Source organism: Natator depressus, chromosome 27 (genome assembly GCF_965152275.1).
Source record: "Natator depressus isolate rNatDep1 chromosome 27, rNatDep2.hap1, whole genome shotgun sequence".
Taxonomy (NCBI): domain Eukaryota; kingdom Metazoa; phylum Chordata; order Testudines; family Cheloniidae; genus Natator; species Natator depressus.
In genome coordinates, this window is record NC_134260.1 from 7,138,139 (window position 1) to 7,162,666 (window position 24,528).

The following is a 24,528-nucleotide window of genomic DNA, read 5'->3' on the forward strand; positions in this document are numbered from 1 at the left end:
GTGTGGGTTTTCTTTTTGTTTTTGGTCTCTGTTGCTGCCTGATTTAGTATTTCCAGTTCCAAAGGAGGCGTGTGGTTGAATAGTCAGTTCATAACTCTGGTTTTTGTAACTCTGAGGTTCTACTGTACCTCAAAATTGTATTATGTCCTTTATTGCTATATCCCAGCTTAGATTTTTACCACAACTCTTAATTAGGATGATGGCATAAACAACTTTTAATTAGCTAAAATATTGAGCGTATCTGGGTACGGACAAAATTTCAATTTGAATTTTGAATTTTCCTGGCTTTTGTCAGTTTAAATTAGCTCATTAATGTTTGTACATAGTTATTTTCCAGAGCTGTTTTTTCTTTCTTTCAGAGTTGTTATAGTTTCTTATATGAATGGACGTTTGGAATCTCTTAAAAAACCGCAACAGATTTAGACGCTGATAGACCATAACAATTATGCATCAGTCTTTCATAGCTGCTAAGCCCATGTACTAAACTTTCTCATCATTTTATTACAGAAGTACAACCTACGATGTAACCATTTTTCTAAATAGCAACTTGATTCTTTTCTTCTAAAAGCCTCAGTGTCACTGGTCTATATTGTATGTTAACGACTTTCAGAATTTTTATTTAAAAAATACCTTGAGTGTGTTCTATGATGGACAGTTAAGTACAGCAGTGTTGTTTTTGTTGTGCTGGTCCCAGGATATTAGAGAGACGAAGTGGGCAAGGTGACGTGTTATTGGACCAACTTCTGTTGGTGATCGAGCACAAAAAAGCTTGTCTCTTTCAGCATCGTTAAGTGCAGCCACAATTGAGAGGAAGAACTGCATCCTGCAGTTGTAGGAAAAATGCCAGAGAAATATTTATTTTTTCTGCTATCATAGGATGCCCAATTTTATTTCAATTGCTTTTCTTATAGTCGCACCAAAACCCCAATAAACACAAAAATGAAGTTGTAAAGAAAAGGGGGGATTAGGGGCAGGAGGGAGAGAGGGGATGCCAAAACAAGACAGAGGAGGAGGTAATCTTTTTCTTCTGTGAGCCACTAAACCCTTTTCATGAAGCGACAGAGTAGCTGCTGAAAATGTTGACCTAATGTTAACCCCTGACTAGTTTCCAGGGTTTTTTGGCTCTCACAATATAAAAGCAGCCAAATGTTAATGTTCAAAGACTGCTACTGAAAAAAATCTGGTAAGAGAATCGTGTGCTTTTGAAATCTTGTACATCAGAGTCCAACAAGAAACAGTCTTTTAAGGCTCAGCTACTAACACCTTAATTACGATAAAACACAGAAAGATTTCCCAACTCTCTTATGCAAGACTACAAAATAAAATATAAATCTTCTCTAATGGAATACAAAGCGTATCAAATTGGTAGCAGTCTGCTAGGGACATAGCATTGTTCAAGTCAGTGTTTCCCTAAATATTTTTTAAAACTACCCTTTTGTGTTTTGTCTCTTTCCGGGAAAGGTGACATTTGTGGCTGTGCTGTCTAAACAATCAGCTGTTGTGTGCGTGTTTCTTCCTTAAAGTACGGCTCTGTGGTGATGTACAGTTTATTCCCTGTTTAGTTATTCAGTTTTCTTGAGTGAGATTTTTGGTAAATCAAGTAGAAGAAAAGCCCATGAACTATGCACATCCTTTTGCAGTGTGGCAGCAATAGGGTGGATCTGTCTAATACCACATAGGCAGTTGTCTTCTCTTAAATTTTGCAAGATTTTAAATGAAGAGCTCGAACACGAAGCAAAGGGCCCTCATTCCAAAAGTTACTCTGTTGCGGCAGCTTTCATGCTTGCTGTTCTCCGTTTTGTCCTCTAGACTCCTTTATATCTAGTTGCATGTTGCTACAGATAAAAATAGCTTTGATAATAAATTCATCAAGAGTGTGTGCTAAAGAGGATAGATGATGCTGACAATATAACAAGCTGGCTCTGTTTGGAAATAACTAAATACCTTAAGGACTAAAGAGACACTAAAATGACACTTCAGCATAAAGCCAGATTAAATATTTTTGTTGTTTTAGAACTAAAAAAACCTTGAATAATTTTAGCTTTATGATCAGTGTTTGTTAATGGTCAATAAATTTCCTAGAACTGCACAGTCTAAATCCGGGGTTCTCAAAATGGGGGTCGGGACCCCTCAGGGAGTTGCAAGGTTATTACATGGGGGGTCGCGAGCTGTCAACCTCCACCCCAAACCCCGCTTTGCCTCCAGCATTTATAATGGTGTTAAATCTATAAAAAAGTATTTTTAATTTGTAAGGGGGGGTCGCACTCAGAGACTTGCTGTGTGAAAGGGGTCACCGGTAAAAAAGGTTGAGAGCCTCTGATCTAAATCCTTTTGAGCACCTCGATAAAAGACATTGATAAAGCACCTCGATAAAGGAAACAGGTAAATGTGAAGGATCTAATTTTGAAGAATGCTGGGCTTTTGTACATTACTGCATCTGAATGTTGAAAGTGATGGCAGTGTTGGTAGTTAGATAAGAAAGGTCAATATCTATCAGGTATAATCAGGCATGAGGGGAAAAAATCAGTGGGTCATGGATTTGCTGTCAAGTTAAATACAACACATATCACTTGAGGATACTGACTCATTTCTTTTGATACTAAAGTAAAAAGTACAAATTGAGTGGAAAGAAAACTGAATTTAATTTGTGTGTATTTATGGCATCATTTGTGGGAACTGTCAGGATTGAGAGGTCTAAACAATTAATCTACCCTAAAACAAAAATGATTATTCATAAAATATGTGTATAGTACTGTACAGTTACAAAAGGCTTTCCAAAAATAGATTAAGACACCATTCCTCCCACGAAGAGTTTGTTAGTCCACGGGCCAGTTTCTGTCTCTTCCTAACTTTGAGTAATGCCCTACTCCACATGTAATGGGACTGCTTATGGAGGGAGATATTACTCAACATGAGTAAGGGTGGCAATATCTGGTCCTTAATAAAACAAATAGGTCAACAGATCAGAATAGAGAAACTGAGTGAGGGGATTATTAATAAGGAGAAGGGAAGAAGGAACGCTTGAAGAGCAGGGTTGAAGGAAGAGGGGAAGGGCATGTGGCATATGAGGATGGGGAGATTATTCCAAGTGTACAGCATGAGAGAAGGAGCAAAGATGAGTGGGAAAAGAATCTGAACGAAGCAGTAAATTGAGTGGACTGGGCAGAACATTGCAAGATGGAGAAGCAGTGATGCCAGCACGTGATTTTATCCTGAATATTGCAATGTTTGATGTTTTCCTTAAAGTCCCAGCTGTTGGGGATGTGATTAGATGAGAATCTCAGCTTTCATTTTAAAAAGGTCAATTTCTAGCCTTCCTGGTTGCAGAGAAACACTTGATATCATGACCCAAGTTGTATTCTAAAAACCATAAAACCAACAGGCAACTAAAAATCAGTCACATTTATTTTTTTAAATCTTGTGGGTTTTTTAGACAATCTCATTATTTTAGTGGACGTGACTCATGATTTTGGGGTTGACATTTCTGAAGGGGGAAGAAGTTAGCAGAATTATTGATGGGCCTTTCATGAAGGGAATAAATCAGGAGAGTGGTGCGGTTAAGTCACAGAGAGAAAACGATATTTGTCTAAATGACCCCAGTAGCTGTGGTCATCCTTCTAAAACCCCAAATTCTCAGCCTCCCGTAATAAACATAGGGTGTGGAGTCAGGTAGAGAGAGTAGAAAAATAGCACATGGCACTTATGCACCTCTACAAATGCAACAAACTCTGTGTCCTGGATAATCTGATGGTGAATCACTGTACTGAAGATTTTAACTCTGAAACAGCCCTTGGATTCGATTTTTTTTATTAAGGACATGTTTAAATAATATTTTATAGCATATTTCACTTTTCTTGATTGATCCTGTAAGAGGGCGCATCTTCACTGCTGTCTTCTTGCCCTGCAGAAATCATGCAGACTCCACTAGATGTGCATTCACAGAGCCTTTTATTTTGAGTTCCCTCCACCAATACCACCACAGTCCCTTGCAACAGTCTGTTTACAATATCTTCTGTGCTTTTGGCCCTCTAATCAGGACCTGAGGGAACGGAGGTCTCCCTTCTCTGAGGCCTTTGTGTGAATGGACTCAACTACCCTGTTCCCTCCTACCCCCGGCACTTCCTTCCTCTTTATCAGATTTGGGCTGATTTTTGGGTATGTCTACACTACGAAATTAGGTCGAATTTATAGAAGTCGGTTTTGTAGAAAGCGTTTTTATACAGTCGATTGTTTGTGTCCCCACACAAATGCGCTAAGTGCACGTAGTCGGCGGAGTGTGTCCATGGTACCGAGGCAACCGTCGACTTCCGGAGCGTTGCACTGTGGGTAGCTATCCCACAGTTCCCGCAGTCTCCGCCGCCCATTGGAATTCTGGGTAGAAATCCCAGTGCCTGATGGGGCTAAAACATTGTCGCGGGTGGTTCTGGGTACATATCGTCAGGCCCCCCTTCCCTCCCTCCTTCCGTGAAAGCAAGGGCAGACAATCGTTTCGTGCCTTTTTTTCTTGAGTTACCTGTGTAGACGCCATACCACGGCAAGCATGGAGCCCGCTCAGCTCACCGTACGTCTCCTGGGTGCTGACAGTCGTGGTACTGCATTGCTACACAGCAGCAGTTAATTGCCTTTTGGCAGCAGTCAGTGCAGTATGACTGGTAGCCGTCATCGACGTAGTCCTGGGTGCTCTTTTAACCGACCTCGATGAGGTCGGGGCGCCTGGGCAAACATGGGAGTGACTCAGCCAGGTCATTTCCCTTTTAAGTTTCATCTCATGGCTATTGAGTCCTAACGGCAGTGCACTGTCTTTTAATCAGCAGCCAGCAGAAGATGATGGCCAGCCGTCATACGGCACCGTCTTCTGCCGAGCACCCAGGAGATGACGATGGCTAGCAGTCGTGCTGCACAGTCTGCTGCCAGCAAGATGTATAAAGATAGATGAAGTGGCTCAAAACAAGAAATAGACCAGATTCGTGTTGTATTCATTTTCTCCTCCCTCCCTCCCTCTGTGAAATCAACGGCCTGCTAAACCCAGTTTTGAGTTCTATCCTTGAAGTTTTGAGTTCTATCCTTGAGGGGGCCGTTCAGTTTCTCGCAAAGCCACCCTCTTCGTTGATTTTAATTCCCTGTAAGCCAACCCTGTAAGCCATGTCGTCAGTCGCCCCTCCCTCCACCAGAGCAACGGCAGACAATCGTTCCGTGCCTTTTTTCTGTGCAGACGCCATACCACGGCAAGCATGGAGCCCGCTCAGATCACTTTGGCAATTAGGAGCACATTAAACACCACACGCATTATCCAGCAGTATATGCAGCACCAGAACCTGGCAAAGCGAAACCGGGCAAGTAGGCGACGTCAGCGCGGTGACAAGAGTGATGAGGACATGAACACAGATTTCTCTCAAAGCATGGGCCCTGGCAATGTGGGCATCATGGTGCTAATGGGGCAGGTTCATGCGGTGGAACGCCGATTCTGGGCTCGGGAAACAAGCACAGACTGGTGGGACGGCATAGTGTTGCAGGTCTGGGACGATTCCCAGTGGCTGCGAAACTTTCGCATGCGTAAGGGCGCTTTCATGGAACTTTGTGACTTGCTTTCCCCTGCCCTGAAGCGCATGAATACCAAGATGAGAGCAGCCCTCACAGTTGAGAAGTGAGTAGCAATAGCCCTGTGAAAGCTTGCAACGCCAGACAGCTACCGGTCAGTCGCCTGGCTGCTGGAACACACAGCCAGACACCAGGGCGGTTAGAAGAGCACAGGAGGGTGAGGTGCGCATCAGAGAAGCTTTGAAAACCAGTTTCATGACTGGCCACGCTACGGTGTGAAAGTTCTGTTTGTTTCTCCTTGATGAACCCCCCCCATCTCCCCCGGGTTCACTCTACTTCCCTGTAAGCTAACCACCCTCCCCTCCTCCCTTCGATCACCGCTTGCAGAGGCAATAAAGTCATTGTTGCTTCACATTCATGCATTCTTTATTAATTCATCACACAAATGGGGGATAACTGCCAAGGTAGCCCAGAAGGGGTGGTGGAGAAGAGAAGCACCAGGAGGGGTGGTGGTGGAGGAGGGAAGGACAAGGCCACTCAGCACTTGAAAAGTTTAGAACTTTAAAACTTATTGAATGCCAGCCTTCTGTTGCTTGGACAATCCTCTGGGGTGGAGTGGCTGGGTGGCCGGAGGCCCCCCCACCACGTTCTTGGGTGTCTGGGTGAGGAGGCTATGGAACTTGGGGAGGAGGGTGGTTGGTCACACAGGGGCTGTAGCGGCGGTCTGTGCTCCTGCTGCCTTTCCTGGAGCTCAACCATACGCTGGAGCGCATTAGTTTGATCCTCCAGCAGCCTCAGCATTGAATCCTGCCTCCTCTCATCATGCTGCTGCTACCTTTCAGCTTCAGCCCTCTCTTTATCCCGCCACTTACTCTCTTCAGTCCGCCACCTCTCCTCCCGGTCGTTTTGTGCTTTCCTGCACTCTGACATTGTCTGCCTTCACGCATTCGTCTGTGCTCTGTCAGTGTGGAAGGACAGCATGAGCTCAGAGAACATTTCATTGCGAGTGCGTTTTTTTCGCCTTCTGATCTTCGCTAGCCTCTGGGAAGGAGAAGATCCTGTGATCCTTGAAACACATGCAGCTGGTGGAGAAAAAAAAGGGACAGTGGTATTTAAAAAGGCACATTTTATAGAACAATGGGTACACTCTTTCACGGTAAACCTTGCTGTTAACATTACATACATAGCACATGTGCTTTTGTTCCAAGGTTGCATTTTGCCTCCCCCCAGCGCGTGGCTAACCCCTCCACCCTCCCCATGGCTAACAGCGGGAACATTTCTGTTCAGCCACAGGCAAACAGCCCAGCAGGAATGGGCACCTCTGAATGTCCGCTTACTAAAACCACCCTATTTCAGCCAGGTGACCATGAATGATATCACTCTCCTGCGGATAACACAGAGAGATAAAGAACGGATGTTGTTTGAACGCCAGCAAACATACACTGCTATGCTTTGTTCTACAATGATTCCTGAGTACGTGCTACTGGCCTGGAGTGGTAAAGTGTCCTACCATGGTGGATGGAATAAGGCTGCCCTCCCCAGAAACCTTTTGCAAAGGCTTTGGGAGTACATCCAGGAGAGCCGCAAATGCCAGGGCAAATTAATCATTAAACATGCTTGCTTTTAAACCATGTATAGTATTTTAAAAGGTATACTCACCAGAGGTCCCTTCTCTGCCTGGCGGGTCCGGGAGGCAGCCTTGGGTGAGTTCGGGGGGTACTGGCTCCAGGTCCAGGGTGAGAAACTGTTCCTGGCTTTCGGGAAAACCGGTTTCTCCGCTTGCTTACTGTGAGCTATCTACAATCTCATCATCATTATCTTCCTCATCCCCAAAACCTGCTTCCATGTTGCCTCTATCTCCACTGAAGGAGTCAAACAACACGGCTGGGGTAGTGGTGGCTGAACCCCCTAAAATGGCATGCAGCTCATCATAGAAGCGGCATGTTTTGGGCTCTGACCCGGAGCGGCCGTTTGCCTCTCTGGTTTTCTGGTAGGTTTGCCTCAGCTCCTTAAGTTTCACGCGGCACTGCTCCGGGTCCCTGTTATGGCCTCTGTCCTTCATGCCCTGGGAGATTTTGACAAATGTTTTGGCATTTTGAAAACTGGAACGGAGTTCTGATAGCACGGATTCCTCTCCCCATACAGCGATCAGATCCCGTACCTCCCGTTCGGTCCATGCTGGAGCTCTTTTGCGATTCTGGGACTCCATCATGGTCACCTCTGCTAATGAGCTCTGCATGGTCACGTGCAGCTTGCCACGCTGGCCAAACAAGAAATTGAAATTCAAAAGTTTGCGGGCCTTTTCCTGTCTACCTGGCCAGTGCATCTGAGTTGAGAGTGCTGTCCAGAGCGGTCACAATAGAGCACTCTGGGATAGCTCCCAGAGGCCAATACCGTCTAATTGCGTCCACAGTACCCCAAATTCGACCCGACAAGGCCGATTTAAGCGCTAATCCCCTTGTCGGGGGTGGAGTAAGGAAATCGATTTTAAGAGTCCTTTAAGTCGAAAAAAGGGCTTCATTGTGTGGATGGGTGCAGGGTTAAATCGATTTAATGCTGCTAAATTCGACCTCAACTCCTAGTGTAGACCAGGGCTAAGCCACCTTCGGGCTGAAATCTTCTAGGCATGCTCTCAGCCCAGGGGAAGAACTGGAAAGTTTGTCTAATTGTCCATTGTTTGCAGTGAGACTGACACCATAGGCTGCTAACCATAGACTGCCATTCTATTCCTCACCCTTCAAACCTGTCAAGGGGTTACACGCAATCAAAATGTATGACGAGTGACCAAAGTATAGAATAGGTTTGTTGCATGTCAGGCCATAAGTGACAGATTTTTAATGGCTTTTAATTTATTGTGTGAATTAAATAAACCAGTGGTTTTTTAAAAAAGAAAACCTGAAAAATAGAAATATCATCACCTGCAACCCTAAGGAGTGTCACCATGGGTCACCAGCAGAATTTGTATCCTGGACCTTCTTATCCCCACCTCCGATTTTTATCAGTTGAGCTCTAGGCATAACTGTTGTCTGCTATGTGGAGCTTCCACTAGAAGCAAATTGATACATATTTTGTCGGTGGTTCACATAACTGTATGCTAGACAGCAGTGGAATGCTAGAACTGAGGAATCCTGAGTTCTGTTCCTGGCTCTTGAAGGGAAGTGTCATCTAGTGACTAGAGCAGTGGTTACAGGTAGTATAGCAAGGCACATCATTTTGCAGAAAGCAACAGTTTGCTTGACACTTTACAGACATTTCTGAATACAAGATTCCTGTCCTAAGGAGTTTACAGTGTAAATAATCTGGTTATATTTGTGAAATTCACTGCTCCGTGGGTGCCTCTTGCACAATTTGTTTAAACTAATGCGCTGTAGGGGAAATGGTCCTAGAACACATACCTGTTCCTGCAGCCATCACATGATTAACACAGTTAAGCGATTTAATATAAAAATCTGTCCCTCTCGGAAGCAGATGCCTCATTATTAGGACTTCCTATTAATTGGCTAAGCATTGCATTATTCCTATTCATATAGCTATAGCATTCATTGGCGAAAGTTATAGAATCACAGTTCAGAGTTACACAGCAAATAAACCTCTGGGGATTTACACTAAATATGAGCTGTAGCTCACAAAAGCTTATGCTCAAATAAATTTGTTAGTCTCTAAGGTGCCACAAGTACTCCTTTTCTTTTTGCGAATACAGACTAACACGGCTGCTACTCTGAAACTAAATACTTTATTTATGATTTCTTTAATCTAACCAAAGTTGTGTTATCAGGGGAAATTGTTTGCATAATTTGGAGGGTCATTTTAACTATAATCTGATGCTTTGATTATAGGATTTGTCTATGTCTCTGCATGTATAATTATATATAAAATATCTGGCAGACAGATAGTTATCTACAATGATGTCATTATGTCATTCGTGTTTGCTGTAAAACAGTTCCTCTTCAAACTGTTTCCAGAGGTATCTTCTCCCCAAAACAGGAAAACAAATACCTTGGGCCAAATTCAGGCCCAGTGTTTTTAGCACGGACATGTTTGCACTTTAATGATGCAAAGGCAGTCCTGTTGTGGATCTGCATTATATCTGTTCCAAGAGTGCATACCCAGTCCCCAAGCAACTGCATATGGAGATTACTCCGGCAAAGCATAATTAATCCACAGCAGGGGTGAGTGTAAGAGATCATGGGGATACGTGCTTAAACACACTCATCATCTGAATCAAGAACCTGTCCTGGAGCGCCCTTGCTGCAGCCCTCTCCATAGGAGACTTTAGACTGTGAATTCGGCCGTTTTAGGGGAAGAATTGCCTCATATGCTTCTCTTTTTGGTTGCAGGTATTCCGCTACTGCCTAAACACATCCTGAAGCCTAAATAGCTTCCTGTATATACAAGTCTTATTAACTTTTCTCCATGTAGTATTACATTGAGACAGACTCATTTGATGTAGACAGTGTGGCTTGTCTGAAATAGAACTGTGTTCTCTAAAACAGTGATTGAGAAGTGGTAATTTCATAGCTCTGATTGCCTGTGGTAGGCACAGCCCGTTTGCTGCACCATTACTTACGTTTTAGTTCTCCTCAGCGACATGCACTGCATACTAATTCAGGATGCTGAGTTTTAGCAGTCTTTTTTTTTTTTTTGTCCTTTTTAATAGAATGAAAACAGTTTTGGTTTAAAATAGCTCACAGAACAGATTAAAGCCATAGAGCAACTGATTCTAGCCTCCATAGTAGTACTTAGATCATCCAAGACCATTCAGAAGGTAAATTAACCCACAGGGAACAATCCCAAATACCTGTGTCAGTGAAGAATTTGCGCATAAAAACAGCTTGATTTTAAACCAGTGAAAACTACATTTCAGGTAAACACAAATTAGCAGTAGGAAGGCGACCATCAGGGTTTATTCTTCCATTTTCTGTTGCTGGTTCAATTAAAGCAAGATTATTGCTAAAGTTCCTATCTGTAAAGATATTTTGTTTTCCACAGTTTGCGCTATTTGCAGATTATTTCCTTCAGTTGATGATATGTTTCTGCAAAGATGATTGGAAATACGTGGATATATACCTTTGGCACAAATTAATTTTTACATAAATACATGGTACAGCAACACAAACTGAGACTATGAAAGACAGATTCTAGAAAAGGCATCTGAAAACATATTTCCCAATAATTAAACAGTGACTGGAGGTGGGGATCTGCTAACAACATCTGTTTCTTGTTATATCTCATTTTCCCATTTTAACATATAAAATTGTTTTCCCGACAGAAAATTTATATTTAAATGCCAGCAAGAATATATAAAATATTTAGCACTCCTGTAGTTGTTTTGAACTTAAAAATGCTTTACAAACATTAACTAATCCTTGCAGCACCTCTGAAATAAGGAAGTATTGACCCCATTTTACAGAGGGAAAAACTAAGGTACAGAGTGGTAAAGTGATTTGCCCAAGGTCCCCAATGAAGTTAGAGCCAGACCTGTGATTAGAACTCAACTGTTTCTGACTCTGTCCTGTGCTTAAACCACTTGGCCACACCTTTTTAGAGGTTCCACCTTCTTTTTGAAATAATCTGGTGGATCTTTAATCCAGCCAGGCATTTTTCTTGAATTTTTTACACTCATTTTACAGTGTTTACTTTTCTAAAAGAACTTCAATCTGCTCTTGTTAAAGGTAAGATCAGCCCTTCTGTCCTTTTTCTGAACAGTTCAAAGACAAGTGGGATCTGCAGAATGGTAACGTTTCACTATGTCATGGTGCACTGAATTGCCCTTTGCACTTGTAGGAGTAGTAGATCTCCTTGCAAGTATCCTTTGGGTTTTTAAACACTTGAAACTCTCAAAAGTCAGAGAAATATCTAAAATCAAGTGACAGGTAGCTTTTGTGACACTAACAGGCACAGTAACTTCTGGGATGGCATCTCTTTTGTCTTGTTCAGAGTACAATAGCTTCACTATTAATTCCTTCAGTTGTCTTTCCCCCCCTTGTTACGATGCTTGTGACTTTATTTATAAATATTTAGCCCTGATTCTCATTATATTATCTCACTACAAATATTAAATGTCATTATCAGACACAATGGGACAGATTAATCCCTGAGTACTTCCACTGAAGCTAATGGATATTCAAAATGCTATTATTTGGGATGCTGTGGTTCAAATTGTCTAAGAAAATCTATTAAAATCCTATTTTGCGAAATGGAACTGTTCTCTTTCCGAATTTTACTTTAATTTGAAACTTGGCATAGAAAGAGCTTAAGTATATGCTTCTTTGGAGTAATTTTGTATTTGATTTTACCAATATAAAAGAAATTAAACCATTCTGGCTGTTGTTAATGAGCCCACACAGATACGAGCCATTATGGCTTTACATATCTCTTCCTTCAGAAATGGTCTTTTGTGTGAATGCAAGGAGAAAAGCCTCTTTCAGAATACAGAGCATTATAATAGAATATTTTGGAAAACAGAAATGTGATTTTTGTACTGTAAACAGAAAGTGCTTAAATCATGTTGTGTTGTCCAGGGGCATGTGGCAATAGTTTGTTGCATTTTAGACACATTAACATAGAACTTTGGTTTGGAGAGGTAATTACAGTGGTTAAATGGAAATGAAAGCGTTACAGTTTCAATGGAGGAATGGTTTAGAAAGTTATATTAGTTATATTTGTAGACATTTGAGGCATAGGAAAGTTCAAGATCAAGTTGGACATCTGGTTTCCTGACAGCACAGGAGGGGTGGAGGGTGAGTTGAACAGGGTGATGAGTTTGGGCTGAGAATTCTCTGCCTATCAATTAGTAGGATAGCAATTTGGATTCCTTGGGCCAGTTTAGACTGGTATAAGCAGATGCCTCCCTCCCCACTGGTTTAAGTGGAGTAGCATGCACTTATAGCAGATCTGAATTTGTCCCATTCACTTGAAAGATATTGAGCAAAGTTAAAAAAAAAAATTGAAAGGCTTTTGCTTTGGCAATGTTATCGTGGTGGAAGTAATACCTCAAGTTGAAGTCAAAAAGAAGGAGGAGGAGACCATGAAACAAACCCCAACAATGTAGCACCAACAATGTAATCACACAGTAAAAAGGTGAATTTATGGATTACCTTTGAAGCTTCATAAGCTCTGTTAGAAATCAGATGTGACCTTATGGGTTAACATTTATACCAAGTTGATTTTTCTAAAACAAATATACTACTGTCATTTATTATACTCTGTAGTTGATTATCACAAGCATGTTTATAAACTTTAAACTGATATGGTTTATGACTCACTGCATATTAGAAGAAAATTGAGACATTGAGCAAAACAGACTTTGTATTTGTTCTTAATCGCCTTTATTATAAGTCTGTGAGTTTGTGTGTTTGAACAAATACAGTTATGTGTAGCATTTTAATACTCGTGATAACTGCAAATGCCTTTTAGTAATGTCAAGCAAAACTTTTCAAAGCAGTAAGTAGGACAGCTTCACTAGGTTCTATAATCTCTGATTTATGTGAGAATGCTGGAAAATATGATCAGCTTTATTTTTGTTATTTTCATTGCCCATATCTTATATTGTTATGTACGCAGCTACTTCTTTCTTTATTATTCATATCTTTTTTATTTGTTCCTTCAAGCTACTTTGACAAGCTATTCTGAAAACATGGAGCGCACTAAATATGGAGGGGAGAGCAGCAAAGAACTAGGATCTGGAGGAAACCTGAAACCTTGGCAGTCTCAGAAATCCAGCATGGACTCCTGTTTATATCGTGTAGATGAAAATATGACCGCCTCCACCTACAGTTTAAACAAGATCCCAGAAAGGAACCTAGAGACGGTTTTATCCCAGTCTGTGCAGTCTATTCCACTTTACCTTATGCCACGGCCAAATTCAGTAGCAGGTAAGAAATAATTTATTTGCTGTTAGATCAGATCAAAACAAGCCATCAACACAGACTTCTCATTTACTGTTTTCATACAGTGTCTTTATGCAAAGAGAAGTCTCATCTCCTCAGGAAACTGCCATTGGTTGTGATAACGTTCCATTTCCGTCTGAAATATCATTTATAAAGTGAAAACCACCGAAGGAGGAGTACATTTTCCACCCAGTTAGCTCAGTTATCTAGGCTCCCAAAATCTGGACTTTTTAAAAGTTTGTGGCCTTCAGATCATTTGAGAGTGTTTAAAAAAATCCGCTTTAAAAAAAGTCTAGTTATTATTTTTGATTAAATGCCATCCCAATACTAACCCCAGCCTCAGTTCTAAAATAATGCATTATTTCCAGGCATAAAATTTTCAACTCCAAATTAATCATCAGTAATAATATCAAGAGCCTTTTCTGCAATTAATAATTAAAACTTAGGAGGATGGGGAAAGATATGTACTGGCACTTTAAAAGCAAAGCATCACAATATAAGAATACATTTTAGAAAACGTTAGTCTCTCTTCCATATTGGCTGTGGTGGGAGAGAGCATCCAGCAAAGTTTCTCTCACAGATTTCAGTTAAACAAGATACATAAGAATCCAGTAGAAATTAGAATTATGATGATGATTGCATGTATGAACAGTTTTCTATAGACTTCAAAGCTAAAGGGACAACCATTGTCATCTAGTCTGACCTCTCCTGTACAACACAGTCCGTAGTGATTTTCCCCTACTACATAAGTGAATTCCATCAAGTCCAATAACTTCTGGTTGAACAGAACATAACTTTTGAGAAAACATCCAACTGCAGCTTGACGTCTCCAAGTGAGGGTGAATTTACCACATTACTTATCAAGCTGCCTTAGTGGTTAATTCCCTCATTAAAAACAACAAAAGTTGCGTTTTATTTTTCTAATTTCAACTTTCATAACTTTATGCATTTAATAAACGTGTGAATTATAGTCCTATTTTGGGAAACAAGCATCTTTTCATAAGGCTTTCCATCTACAAATAGCTATACTTGGCATCCAAGCTTTCCTGGTGGGATTTTTCCCTGAATATATTTTATATATATAAAAAATAATTACTGGGCGAAATGCTATGAACTGTGTTCTGCAGGAGAGGTCAGATTAGATGAAGATGGTGGCCCCTTTAGCCTTATAATCTATGAAACACTATTAAACAATACACAGATATTTATTTTGCCTGTTAATGTTTCCTGTAGGTGCTACTGAAGCATGTCTGAGCCTTTAATTTTGAAAATTAGAGGTCAAAGTCATCTCTATTTCCTTGAAGATCTGGTGTTTGAAAGATTTCTATATGATGTTGCAATATCTTGTAATGGCATTTAACAATCTCTCAGCCCCTTCCTTAGAATTCTCTTCACTGGCAAACATGAAGGAAAGAAAGATAATATTTAAAATATATTAACCTAATTTAAAGCCTTTTTATAAATATTCCTCCTCACTTGCTGTTCTCCTCTGCCCTTTCTTCTGGATTTTGTACCATATTATAGTGTAAGGATGATGGGTGAGTATCCGCCATCATCCATAGTGTTGGAGTTGGAAGCCCATCTGCAATGCAATAAATACAGGTTAAATTTTGTGTTGCACTGGCAAACATATATATTTTGTCAATCCTGGTCCCTGCAGGATTCTTTAACTGGCTTACAAAATATCAGTGATGGACTCACGTAGTGCAAAGAACCTGGGATACTGTGCATCAGAACAGTGTGTCTTGCCAATGTAGGCTGTACTGTACAACTGAATAATATTTATGGCCTAACGCTCCTTCATAGGGGAATTCAAATGGATGCTAACGACTAAAAACAGCTGTAGATAAGAATTTATAGCTGCTAACACCTGGAGGCACTGACTGTTGTGGAACCACCTCGCACCATTTACTTGCAACTAAAAGAGCCTGCTACCCAGTTGGGAATAAGAGTTGGGAATCAGAGTAAGTCAGGGTGGCAAGAATATGACTGGAGACTGGTTGAACAACTAAGTTTGTTATGGAGAAGTTTAAACTCTTACACGTGAAACCTCGCCTTTGTTCTTCTCCCGTTACTTCCTTGAGTTCCTCCACCATGCTGTCATTGTTTGTACATACAGTGCCTCGCAAAATGGGGCCTTGATCCATGATTGGTTCCACAATACTACAACTAATAGTTGCGCAGAATGCTGATGATCCAGTACTTGATGTAATTATTATAAATAATTTACTGTAAAATTATAGTAAAGTTTTCAGGCAACAAATCTGACCAAATATTTTTTCCAGGTTGACTGACCTGCTTATTTGTGTGTATTTGGGTGGTACCAGAGGTTAGCCAGGCTGGGTCTAATACACAATTTCAGTGCTAATCTTCCTAAATAAAGCAGACAAGTTTTGTCTTCTTTAAACAAGCTTTGGATTTACTTTGTAAGGAAGCACTTTACTATAGTTCTAGGAACTAGTGTGTGGCAGTACTCGTGTCGAGGTTCCTTCCCCACTCTGAACTCTAGGGTACAGATGTGGGGACCTGCATGAAAACCCCCTAAGCTTATTTTTACCAGCTTAGGTTAAAACTTCCCCAAGGTACAAACTATTTTACTTTTTGCCCTTGGACTTTATTGCTGTCACCACCAAGCGTCTAACAAATATATAACAGGGAAAGAGCCCTCTTGGAAATGTCTTTCCCCAAAAATCCTCCCAAACCCTACACCCCCTTTCCTGGGGAAGGCTTGATAAAAATCCTCACCAATTTGCATAGGTGAACACAGACCCAAACCCTTGGATCTTAAAAACAATGAAAAAGCAATCAGGTTCTTAAAAGAAGAATTTTAATAGAAGAAAAAGTAAAAGAATCACCTCTGTAAAATCAGGATGGTAAATACCTTACGGGGTAATCAGATTCAAAACAAATTAGACAAATTAGAGGATTGGGCCAAAAGAAATCTGATGAGGTTGAACAAGGACAAGTGCAGAGTCCTGCACTTAGGACGGAAGAATCCCATGCACCGCTACAGAATAGGGACCGAATGGCTACGCAGCAGTTCTGCAGAAAAGGACCTAGGGGTTACAGTGGACGAGAAGCTGGATATGAGTCAAAAGTGTGCCCTTGTTGCCAAGAAGGCCAATGGCATTTTGGGATGTATATGTAGGGGCATTGCCAGCAGATCGAGGGACATGATCGTTCCCCTCTATTCAATATTGGTGAGGCCTCATCTGGAGTACTGTGTCCGGTTTTGGGCCCCACACTACAAGAAGGATGTGGAAAAATTGGAAAGAGTCCAACAGAGGGCAACAAAAATGATTAGGGGACGGGAACACATGACTTATGAGGAGAGGCTGAGGGAACTGGGATTGTTTAGTCTGCGGAAGAGAAGAATGAGGGGGGATTTGATAGCTGCTTTCAACTACCTGAAAGGGGGCTCCAAAGAGGATGGATCTAGGCTGTTCTCAGTGGTAGCAGATGACAGAACAAGAAGTAATGGTCTCAAGTTGCAGTGGGGGAGGTTTAGGTTGGATATTAGGAAAAACTTTTTCACTAGGAGGGTGGTGAAACACTGGAATGCGTTACCTAGGGAGGTGGTAGAATCTGCTTCCTTAGAAGTTTTTAAGGTCAGGCTTGACAAAGCCCTGGCTGGGATGATTTAGTTGGGGATTGGTCCTGCTTTGAGCAGGGGGTTGGACTAGATGATCTCCTGAGGTCCCTTCCAACCCTGATATTCTATGATTCTATGAAAACACAGAGAATCCCTCTAGGCAAAACCTTAAGTTACAAAAAGACACAAAACCAGGAATATCCATTCCATTCAGCACAGCTTATTTTCTCAGCCATTTAAAGAAAACAGAATCTAACGCATATCTAGCTAGATTACTTACTAAGTTCTAAGACTCCATTCCTTTTCTGTTCCCGGCAAAAGCATCACCCAGACAGAGAGAACCTTTGTTTCTCCCCCACTCCAGCTTTTAGTATCTTGTCTCCTCATTGGACATTTTGGTCAGGTGCCAGCGAGGTTATCCTAGCTTCTTAACCCTTTACAGGTGAAAGGCTTTTTCCTCTGGCCAGGAGGGATTTTAAAGGTGTTTACCCTTCTCTTTATATTTATGACAGCTTGTGCCAGAAGGTTTTACAATATCTTTTCAAAAAGTTCCCTTTGCATGTCTACAAAAATCTGCATGAAAGCATTCTCTAATTTTACTCCTCTACAAGCAGCATTTATTACTATGTAATGAATCCCTTCACACTATCAGAAAAGCACAAGATGAAGAGGAATAACTCAGTAAAGCGAAGTAATTCTTGTAGTAAAACATCATCCTAGTATTTCAGTACTTTGTGTGCTGCATCTTTGTTCTTGGTCAGAAATGCTACTTATTCACAAATATTATTGAAGGGAAACTTTAATTAAAAATGGTCTCCTGGACCACTGAAGGGTCATGTGTACAATAATGTACAGCACAAAATGTAATATTCAGTGGAGCTGTACATTCAGTGTTTTAGCGGATCACTCAAATTAATGGTTTCAGAGTAACAGCCGTGTTAGTCTGTATTCGTAAAAAGAAAAAAGAAAAGGAGTACTTGTGGCACCTTAGAGACTAACCAGTTTATTTGAGCATGAGCTTTCGTGAGCTACAGCTCACTTCATCGGATGCATAGCTATGCATAACTATGCATCCGATGAAGTGAGCTGTAGCTCACGAAAGCTCATGCTCAAATAAACTGGTTAGTCTCTAAGGTGCCACAAGTACTCCTTTTCTTTTTTCTTTTTTCAAATTAATGGGTTACTGTACATGTGATACACATTTTTTTCAAAGGTCTAGTTGTGGGAATACTTAGATGGCTTCTTTCACATGAGCTCACAAGGAGCACATCTAGTGACCAATTATTGGTGACTCACTGCATGGAGTATAAAAATTGATAAGCAATTTTATGGTACTAAGGCAGAACCAGCTGTGAAGGGCACTGCTGCTTTGCTATGCAGTAACCATTAAGAAATAATTAACAGGCAGAACAAGAGAGATTGCGCAACAAAAGGAAAGGAAGAAATGTTTGTCATCTCACTGGGCCAAGGAGCCTAAAGCTCTTGCGGTTTGATTTAATTTATGGACAAAAATTGTTACTTCATCTGCTGTTGGTTAAAATACTACTAATAAAAATAACATCTCCAATCCAAATGGAAATAGCTTTAAAACTAAGGGGCAATGTTTACTTCACAAGGGAAAATGATAAGCAAATAAAAAATAAGGAAAGATAAACAAGAAATAACTGAAACCAGAATGCATTGGAAAGCATCTGGGGATATGTCTACACTGCAAAAGAACCCGCGCGGCAGCAAGTATCAGAGCTGGGTCTAGAGACTCGGGTATATGGAGCTCATGCCACGGCACTAAAAATAGCAGTGTAGACATTCCTGCTCCAGCTGGAGCTTGCGCTGTGAAACCTGGCAAAGGAGGTGGGTCTCAGAGCCCGGGCTTCAGCCTGAGTGGAATACCAGCACTATTTTTAGCACCGTAGCATGAATCTGTGTCTGGAGACCTGGGCTCTGAGACTTGTTGCTGTGGGGCTTTTGGGGGGATTGTTCTTCTTTTTTTTTTTCCCCAGTATTGAGATACCCTGGAATGCCCTATGGGACAATTTTGGTATTGATTTATTATTGTTGAGCTGTGATCCTTCGGTGCTATTCCAGTGACTGATATGTGCCACTGTCTTCCCTTCCTTAGGATAGTTTTTCTGAGTTTGAAAAAACAATGCAAAAGGTGTATGTAGTATTTGTATATTAACACTTAGCTTTAAAAAAAGTAAAATATCCAAATTTTGCCACCAGATTAGCTGAATTTTTCTTCTTAAAAACAGCATTGAACATTTATAATGACAGTTAGATTATGCTTCAGATCTAACGTCCTTTGAGGTGAATTAGAGCAATTCATCATGCTAGCCAGTCAAACCATTCCAGCTCAGAATTTCATCAAGTCTGCAAAAAATCCAATTTAGTGCCTGAAATTAGTTCACAAGACCATTCTCAAGCTGCCTTTATAAATGCAGAAAGAAACCCAGCCTATTCGTGTAACTAATGTCTCAGTATTGTCTTTCTCTTTTTGATATGGGAGAAGATATTTCTAATCCTCAGACTTCTTCGGGGAAGCTTTTTGAGATGTCCTTATTAAGTTATTAGCCTTTGTCTCCTCGTCCAATTTCTTTCTTCCAAGTTGGTGGAGCTAAACATCCTTTCACCCTTTTTGACTCATGATGACAGGCTCCTCTTCCCTCTGCAGAACTCCCAGTCTCTTTATAGTTTTCTGAAGCCTTTTGGATATTTTTCAATTTTCCCAATCCTGCTGTTGTACTTAAAAAAAACTCTAAAAGGCCCTTACAGTGTTTTTCTAGCAGGTTTCCTCTGATGTGGTGGCTGATTTGGGGTACTTCTGTTGCTTCAAAAATATCAGTAGGTCTCTAGATGTATTTCTTTTATCTTCTGAGAGAATGTTTAAATGTATAATAAATTATGAGAAATCCAGTATTTCATCAGCTAAGCTACTTTATAAATAGAGAGCTAAGTTTAGACGAGATCATAAACCCAATCATATTTTGGCAGATAAAGAACAGTGGGCCTCCTTGGATAATCTTTTCAGTTCCTCTTACTCCCTAAGCAGGACTTGGAATGAAACTGGCCCAGTAGCTCCTCTTGGGATAAACAGATGCACTACAGATGTCTATTCTAAGAATGGATTTTAGTGTCCATGGAACATTTGTTTGCCTCTCTCATTATAGTTGTTTTTATTAATAAGTACTAGGGTTGTCAAGTGATTAAAAAAATTAATCGCGATTAATCACACTGTTAATAATAGAATACCATTTATTTAAATATTTTGGATGTTTTTACAAATATAGTGATTTCAATTACAACACAGAATACAAAGTGTACAGTGCTCACTTTATATTTATTTTTATTACAAATATTTGCACTCTAAAAAACAAAACAAATAGTATTTTCAATTCACCTAATATAAGTACTGTAGTGCAATCTCTTTATCATGAAAGTTGGACTTACAAATGTCGAATTACGTACAAAAAAAACTGCATTCAAAAATAAAACAATGTAAAATTTTAGAGCCTACAAGTGCACTCAGTCCTACTTCAGCCAATTGCTCAGACAAACAAGTTTGGTTACATTTGCAGGAGATTATACTGCCCGCTTCTTGTTTACGTCACCTGAAAGTGAGAACAGGCGTTCGCATGGCACTGTTGTAACTGGCATCGCAATACATTTAAGTTCCAGATGCACTAAAGATTCATATGTCCCTTCATGCTTCAACCACCATTCCAGAGGATATGCATCCATGCTAATGTCGGTTTCTGCTCGATAATGATCCAAAGCAGAGCGGACCGATGCATGTTCATTTGCATCATCTGAGTCTGATGCCACCAGCAGAAGGTTGATTTTCTTTTTTGGTGGTTCAGGATCTGTAGTTTCCGCATCTGAGTTTGCTCTTTTAAGAATTCTGGAAGCATGCTCCACACCTCATCCCTCTCAGATTTTGGACAGCACTGCAGATTCTTAAACTTTGGGTCAAGTGCTGTAGCTATCTTTAGACATCTCACATTGGTACCTTCTTTGCGTTTTGTCAAATCTGCAGTGACAGTATTAGTAAATCAAACAAAGTGTGCTGGGTCATCATCCGAGACTGCTATAACATGAAATACATGGCAGAATGTGGGTAAAATAGCAGGGGACATACAGTTCTCCCCCAGGGAGATCAGTCACAAATTTAATTAACACACTATTTTTTTAACAAACATCATCAGCATGGAAATATGTCCTCGGGAATGGTGGCTGAAGCATGAAGGGGCATACGAATATTTAGCATATCTGGCAATTAAATACCTTGCAACGCCAGCTATAAAAGTGCCATGTGAACACCTGTTCTCACTATCAGGTGACATTTTGTAAATAAGAAGCAGGCAGCAGTATCTCCCGTAAATGTAAACAAACTTGTTTGTCTTAGCAGTTGGCTGAACAAGAAGTAGGACTGAGTGGACTTGTAGGCTCTAAAGTTTTACATTGTTTTGTTTTTGAGTGCAGTTATGTAACAAAAAAAATCTACATTGGGCTGCTACTCTGAAAGCTACATCTGTAAGTTACACTTTCACAATAGAGATTGCACTACAGTTCTTGTATGAGATGAATTGAAAAATACTATTTGTTTTGTTTATCATTTTTACAGTGCAAATATTTGTAATAATAAATAATATAAAGTGAGCACTATATACTTTGTATTCTGTGTTGTAGCAGAAATCAATATATTTGAAAATGTAGAAAAACACCAAAAATATTTAATAAATTTCAATTGGTATTCTGTTGTTTAACAGTGCAATTAATCACGATTAATTTTTTTAATCACAGTTAATTTTTTTTATTTAATCGCATGAGTTAACTGTGATTAATTGACAGCCCTAATAAGTACAGGTAAATTTGGTGATGGCATATTGCTTATAACTTTGCCATACTTTAATTGTTTTAATTAAATTTTTCCATGCTAGATGCCTGCCTCAGGATGAAATTTTTTGAAGGCGTCAGTAGAATTGGTTCAAGCATTCCTGAGAATAAAATTAGGGAAAAGGCATCATTTTGCCTCTGTTCAATTCTTATAGCCATTTTATGAAGGAATTCCAGTGTCTCCATGCTTGGAGAAGGGACTTAAAATTTGCCTGGGGAGTCACCTTGGTGTCCCCATGGGTATACATTATGATACAGTGCCACCAACTCACACTGACTGTAGTGATCTGAGGCAATATTATCTATATCCTAGGCATCTTATTAAGTCAAGTCTTGTGGAAGTCAAGACTGATCAATTCATAGTTTCCAAGGCCAGAAGGGACCATTGTGATCATGTAATCTGACCTCTGGTATATCACAGGCCATAGAATGTCCCCAAAATAATTCCCAGAGCATATCTTTTAGAAAAAAAATTCAGTCTTGATACAAAAAATTGCCAATGATGGAGAATTCACTACAACCATTGGTAAATTGTTTCCCTGATTGATAACCCTCACTGTTAAAAATGTGTGCCTTATTTCATGTCTGAATCCGTCTAGCTTCAACCCTGCTATCCTTATGCGTGTGAAACTTCCATTTCATTCAGTGGGATGTTTGTGTGCTCCGTGACTGCAGGTTCAAGACGTAGTTGTGTAAAATGTAAAAGATGATCCTATGAGGGCCAATATTGGTTATAGGTTGACTCTGATCAGTACTCCAGATAGTAAAGTTTTAAATTGCTTGTATGTGGAGATTGGGAGGTGGCCATTTTTTGTACAAACAGACTTCTCACATCCTGGATAGTAATAAAATAGCATGTTAAAAGTTGTTTTTTCTTCTGTTTATCTAATGCTATGTGGTATGTTTGCATTGTGTAAACTGAATTAATTTAAACAAGAAAACAGAGTTCTCCCACTTTTAATCAAGAAGTATCCCTCCCATGTAGATAATCATAGAGATAACCCACTCAATCAAGGTAAGGAGTATTTGCAGGTATACATCAACTCTCAGGGATCTGGTCTTTACTGCACGAGGAAATATCACTTCACTTTTCTAAAATTAATAGCAGTCTTTCTCACTGTGCAGTCTTCACAGAAAGGCATTCCGCAATCTCTACTTCTAATCAGAATCCACAACCTGGAATCTTTAGGGCTTACCTGGATGGTTTGGCAATGTGCACTACAGGGAAGTGATTTCTCCAGCCCACTAATGTACTGTACAGTAAATGGTCCATGAGGACCCTGCTGGTGCACACTAAAAATTCCCTACAGCATTTTTTACTAACATAATATTGTTTCAAACAGCATTATGTTAAAACACACTAGGGAACTTTTAGTGTGCACCAACAGGGTCTACGTAGACAGAGCGCATTAGAAATCACACCTCCATAGTGCATATTGCTGGATTGCAGAGAAAAGCCCTTTTATTTAAATAAACAAGCCAGGGGAAAAAAAGAAGAAAGTGGAATGGGACAGTCAGTGTATAGAACCATACTCTTTGTGGTCAATGAAATACTATCCACATTACAGGAAAAGAAAAGAAAATGTCAGACCAGCCTGTTATCAGTTACATCTGTGTATAACAACAACCAGCTGTTTGGGAAATGAGTGAATACAGTATGTGAATTATCAATATGCTAATCAGAAAGGATACTCTTTTTATGTATTTATTTAGATTTATATCAAAAGGGAAAAAATTATATCCTGGCCTTTTGTTGATTTTGATATAATTTTAAAAATACAGGTATATAAGCAAACAGCCTCCCCGCATCCAGAAAGTAACCAACCAGAGCTGTGAACTCAGTAGCCTGCCAAAAACATTCCACATCCACAAAGAGCAGCTGTTTTCATGCTCCTTATTGTGTGCCTCTCTTTATTTTCAAAGGATCCCACCTCTGTTAAACAACGTAAGGCCTTGTCTGCACATAAATTATACTGTTGTAACTAGGGTTGCCAGGTGTCCGGCTTTCGACCAGAATGCCCGGTTGAAAAGGGACCCTGGCAGCTCCGATCAGCACCACTGACCAGGCCATTAAAAGTCTGGTCGGCGGCACAGCGGGGCTAAGGCAGGCTCCCTGCAACTCCCCAAAGCTCCACACGATGCCCCCACACTGAGTGCTGGCTCCGCAGCTCCCATTGGCTGGGAACTGTGGCCAATGGGAGCTGCGGGGGCGGCGCCTGTGGGCATGGACAGCGTGCATTGGGCTGAGCTGCCTGGCCACCCCTGAGTCTAGGAACCAGACATGCCGACTGCTTCCAGGAGCCGCATGGAGCCAGGGCAGGCAAAGAGCCTTCCTTAGCCCCGCTGGGCTGCAGACTGGGAGCCGTTTGAGGTAAGCACTGCCCGGCTGGAGCCCGCACCCCAACCCCATGCCCTTGGTCGGAATCCCCTCCTGGAGCCCACACCGTGTCTCGCACCCCAGCCTGAGCCCTGTCCCACCCCCAAACTCCCTCTTGGAGCCCGCAACCCCTCCTGCATGCCAACCATCTGCCCCAGCCCTGAGTCTCCTCCAGCACCCCAAACCCCTCATCCCCACCCCGAGCCCACACTTCCAGCTGGAGCCCGCACCCTCTCCCA

The 24,528-nt window shown here is 40.9% G+C and overlaps 1 protein-coding gene across 12 annotated transcripts in view; it reads left to right on the forward strand.

Annotated features, from left to right (window-relative positions):
- TANC2 (tetratricopeptide repeat, ankyrin repeat and coiled-coil containing 2) overlaps positions 1 to 24,528 on the forward strand; it is a 683,096-nt gene that overhangs the window by 503,007 nt on the left and 155,561 nt on the right. For all 12 annotated transcript variants that reach the window (XM_074940790.1, XM_074940791.1, XM_074940792.1 and 9 more), the window contains one exon: positions 13,149 to 13,412. In XM_074940790.1, the coding sequence (XP_074796891.1) occupies positions 13,149 to 13,412 (264 nt within the window). The remainder of the gene's footprint in view (positions 1 to 13,148; positions 13,413 to 24,528) is intronic.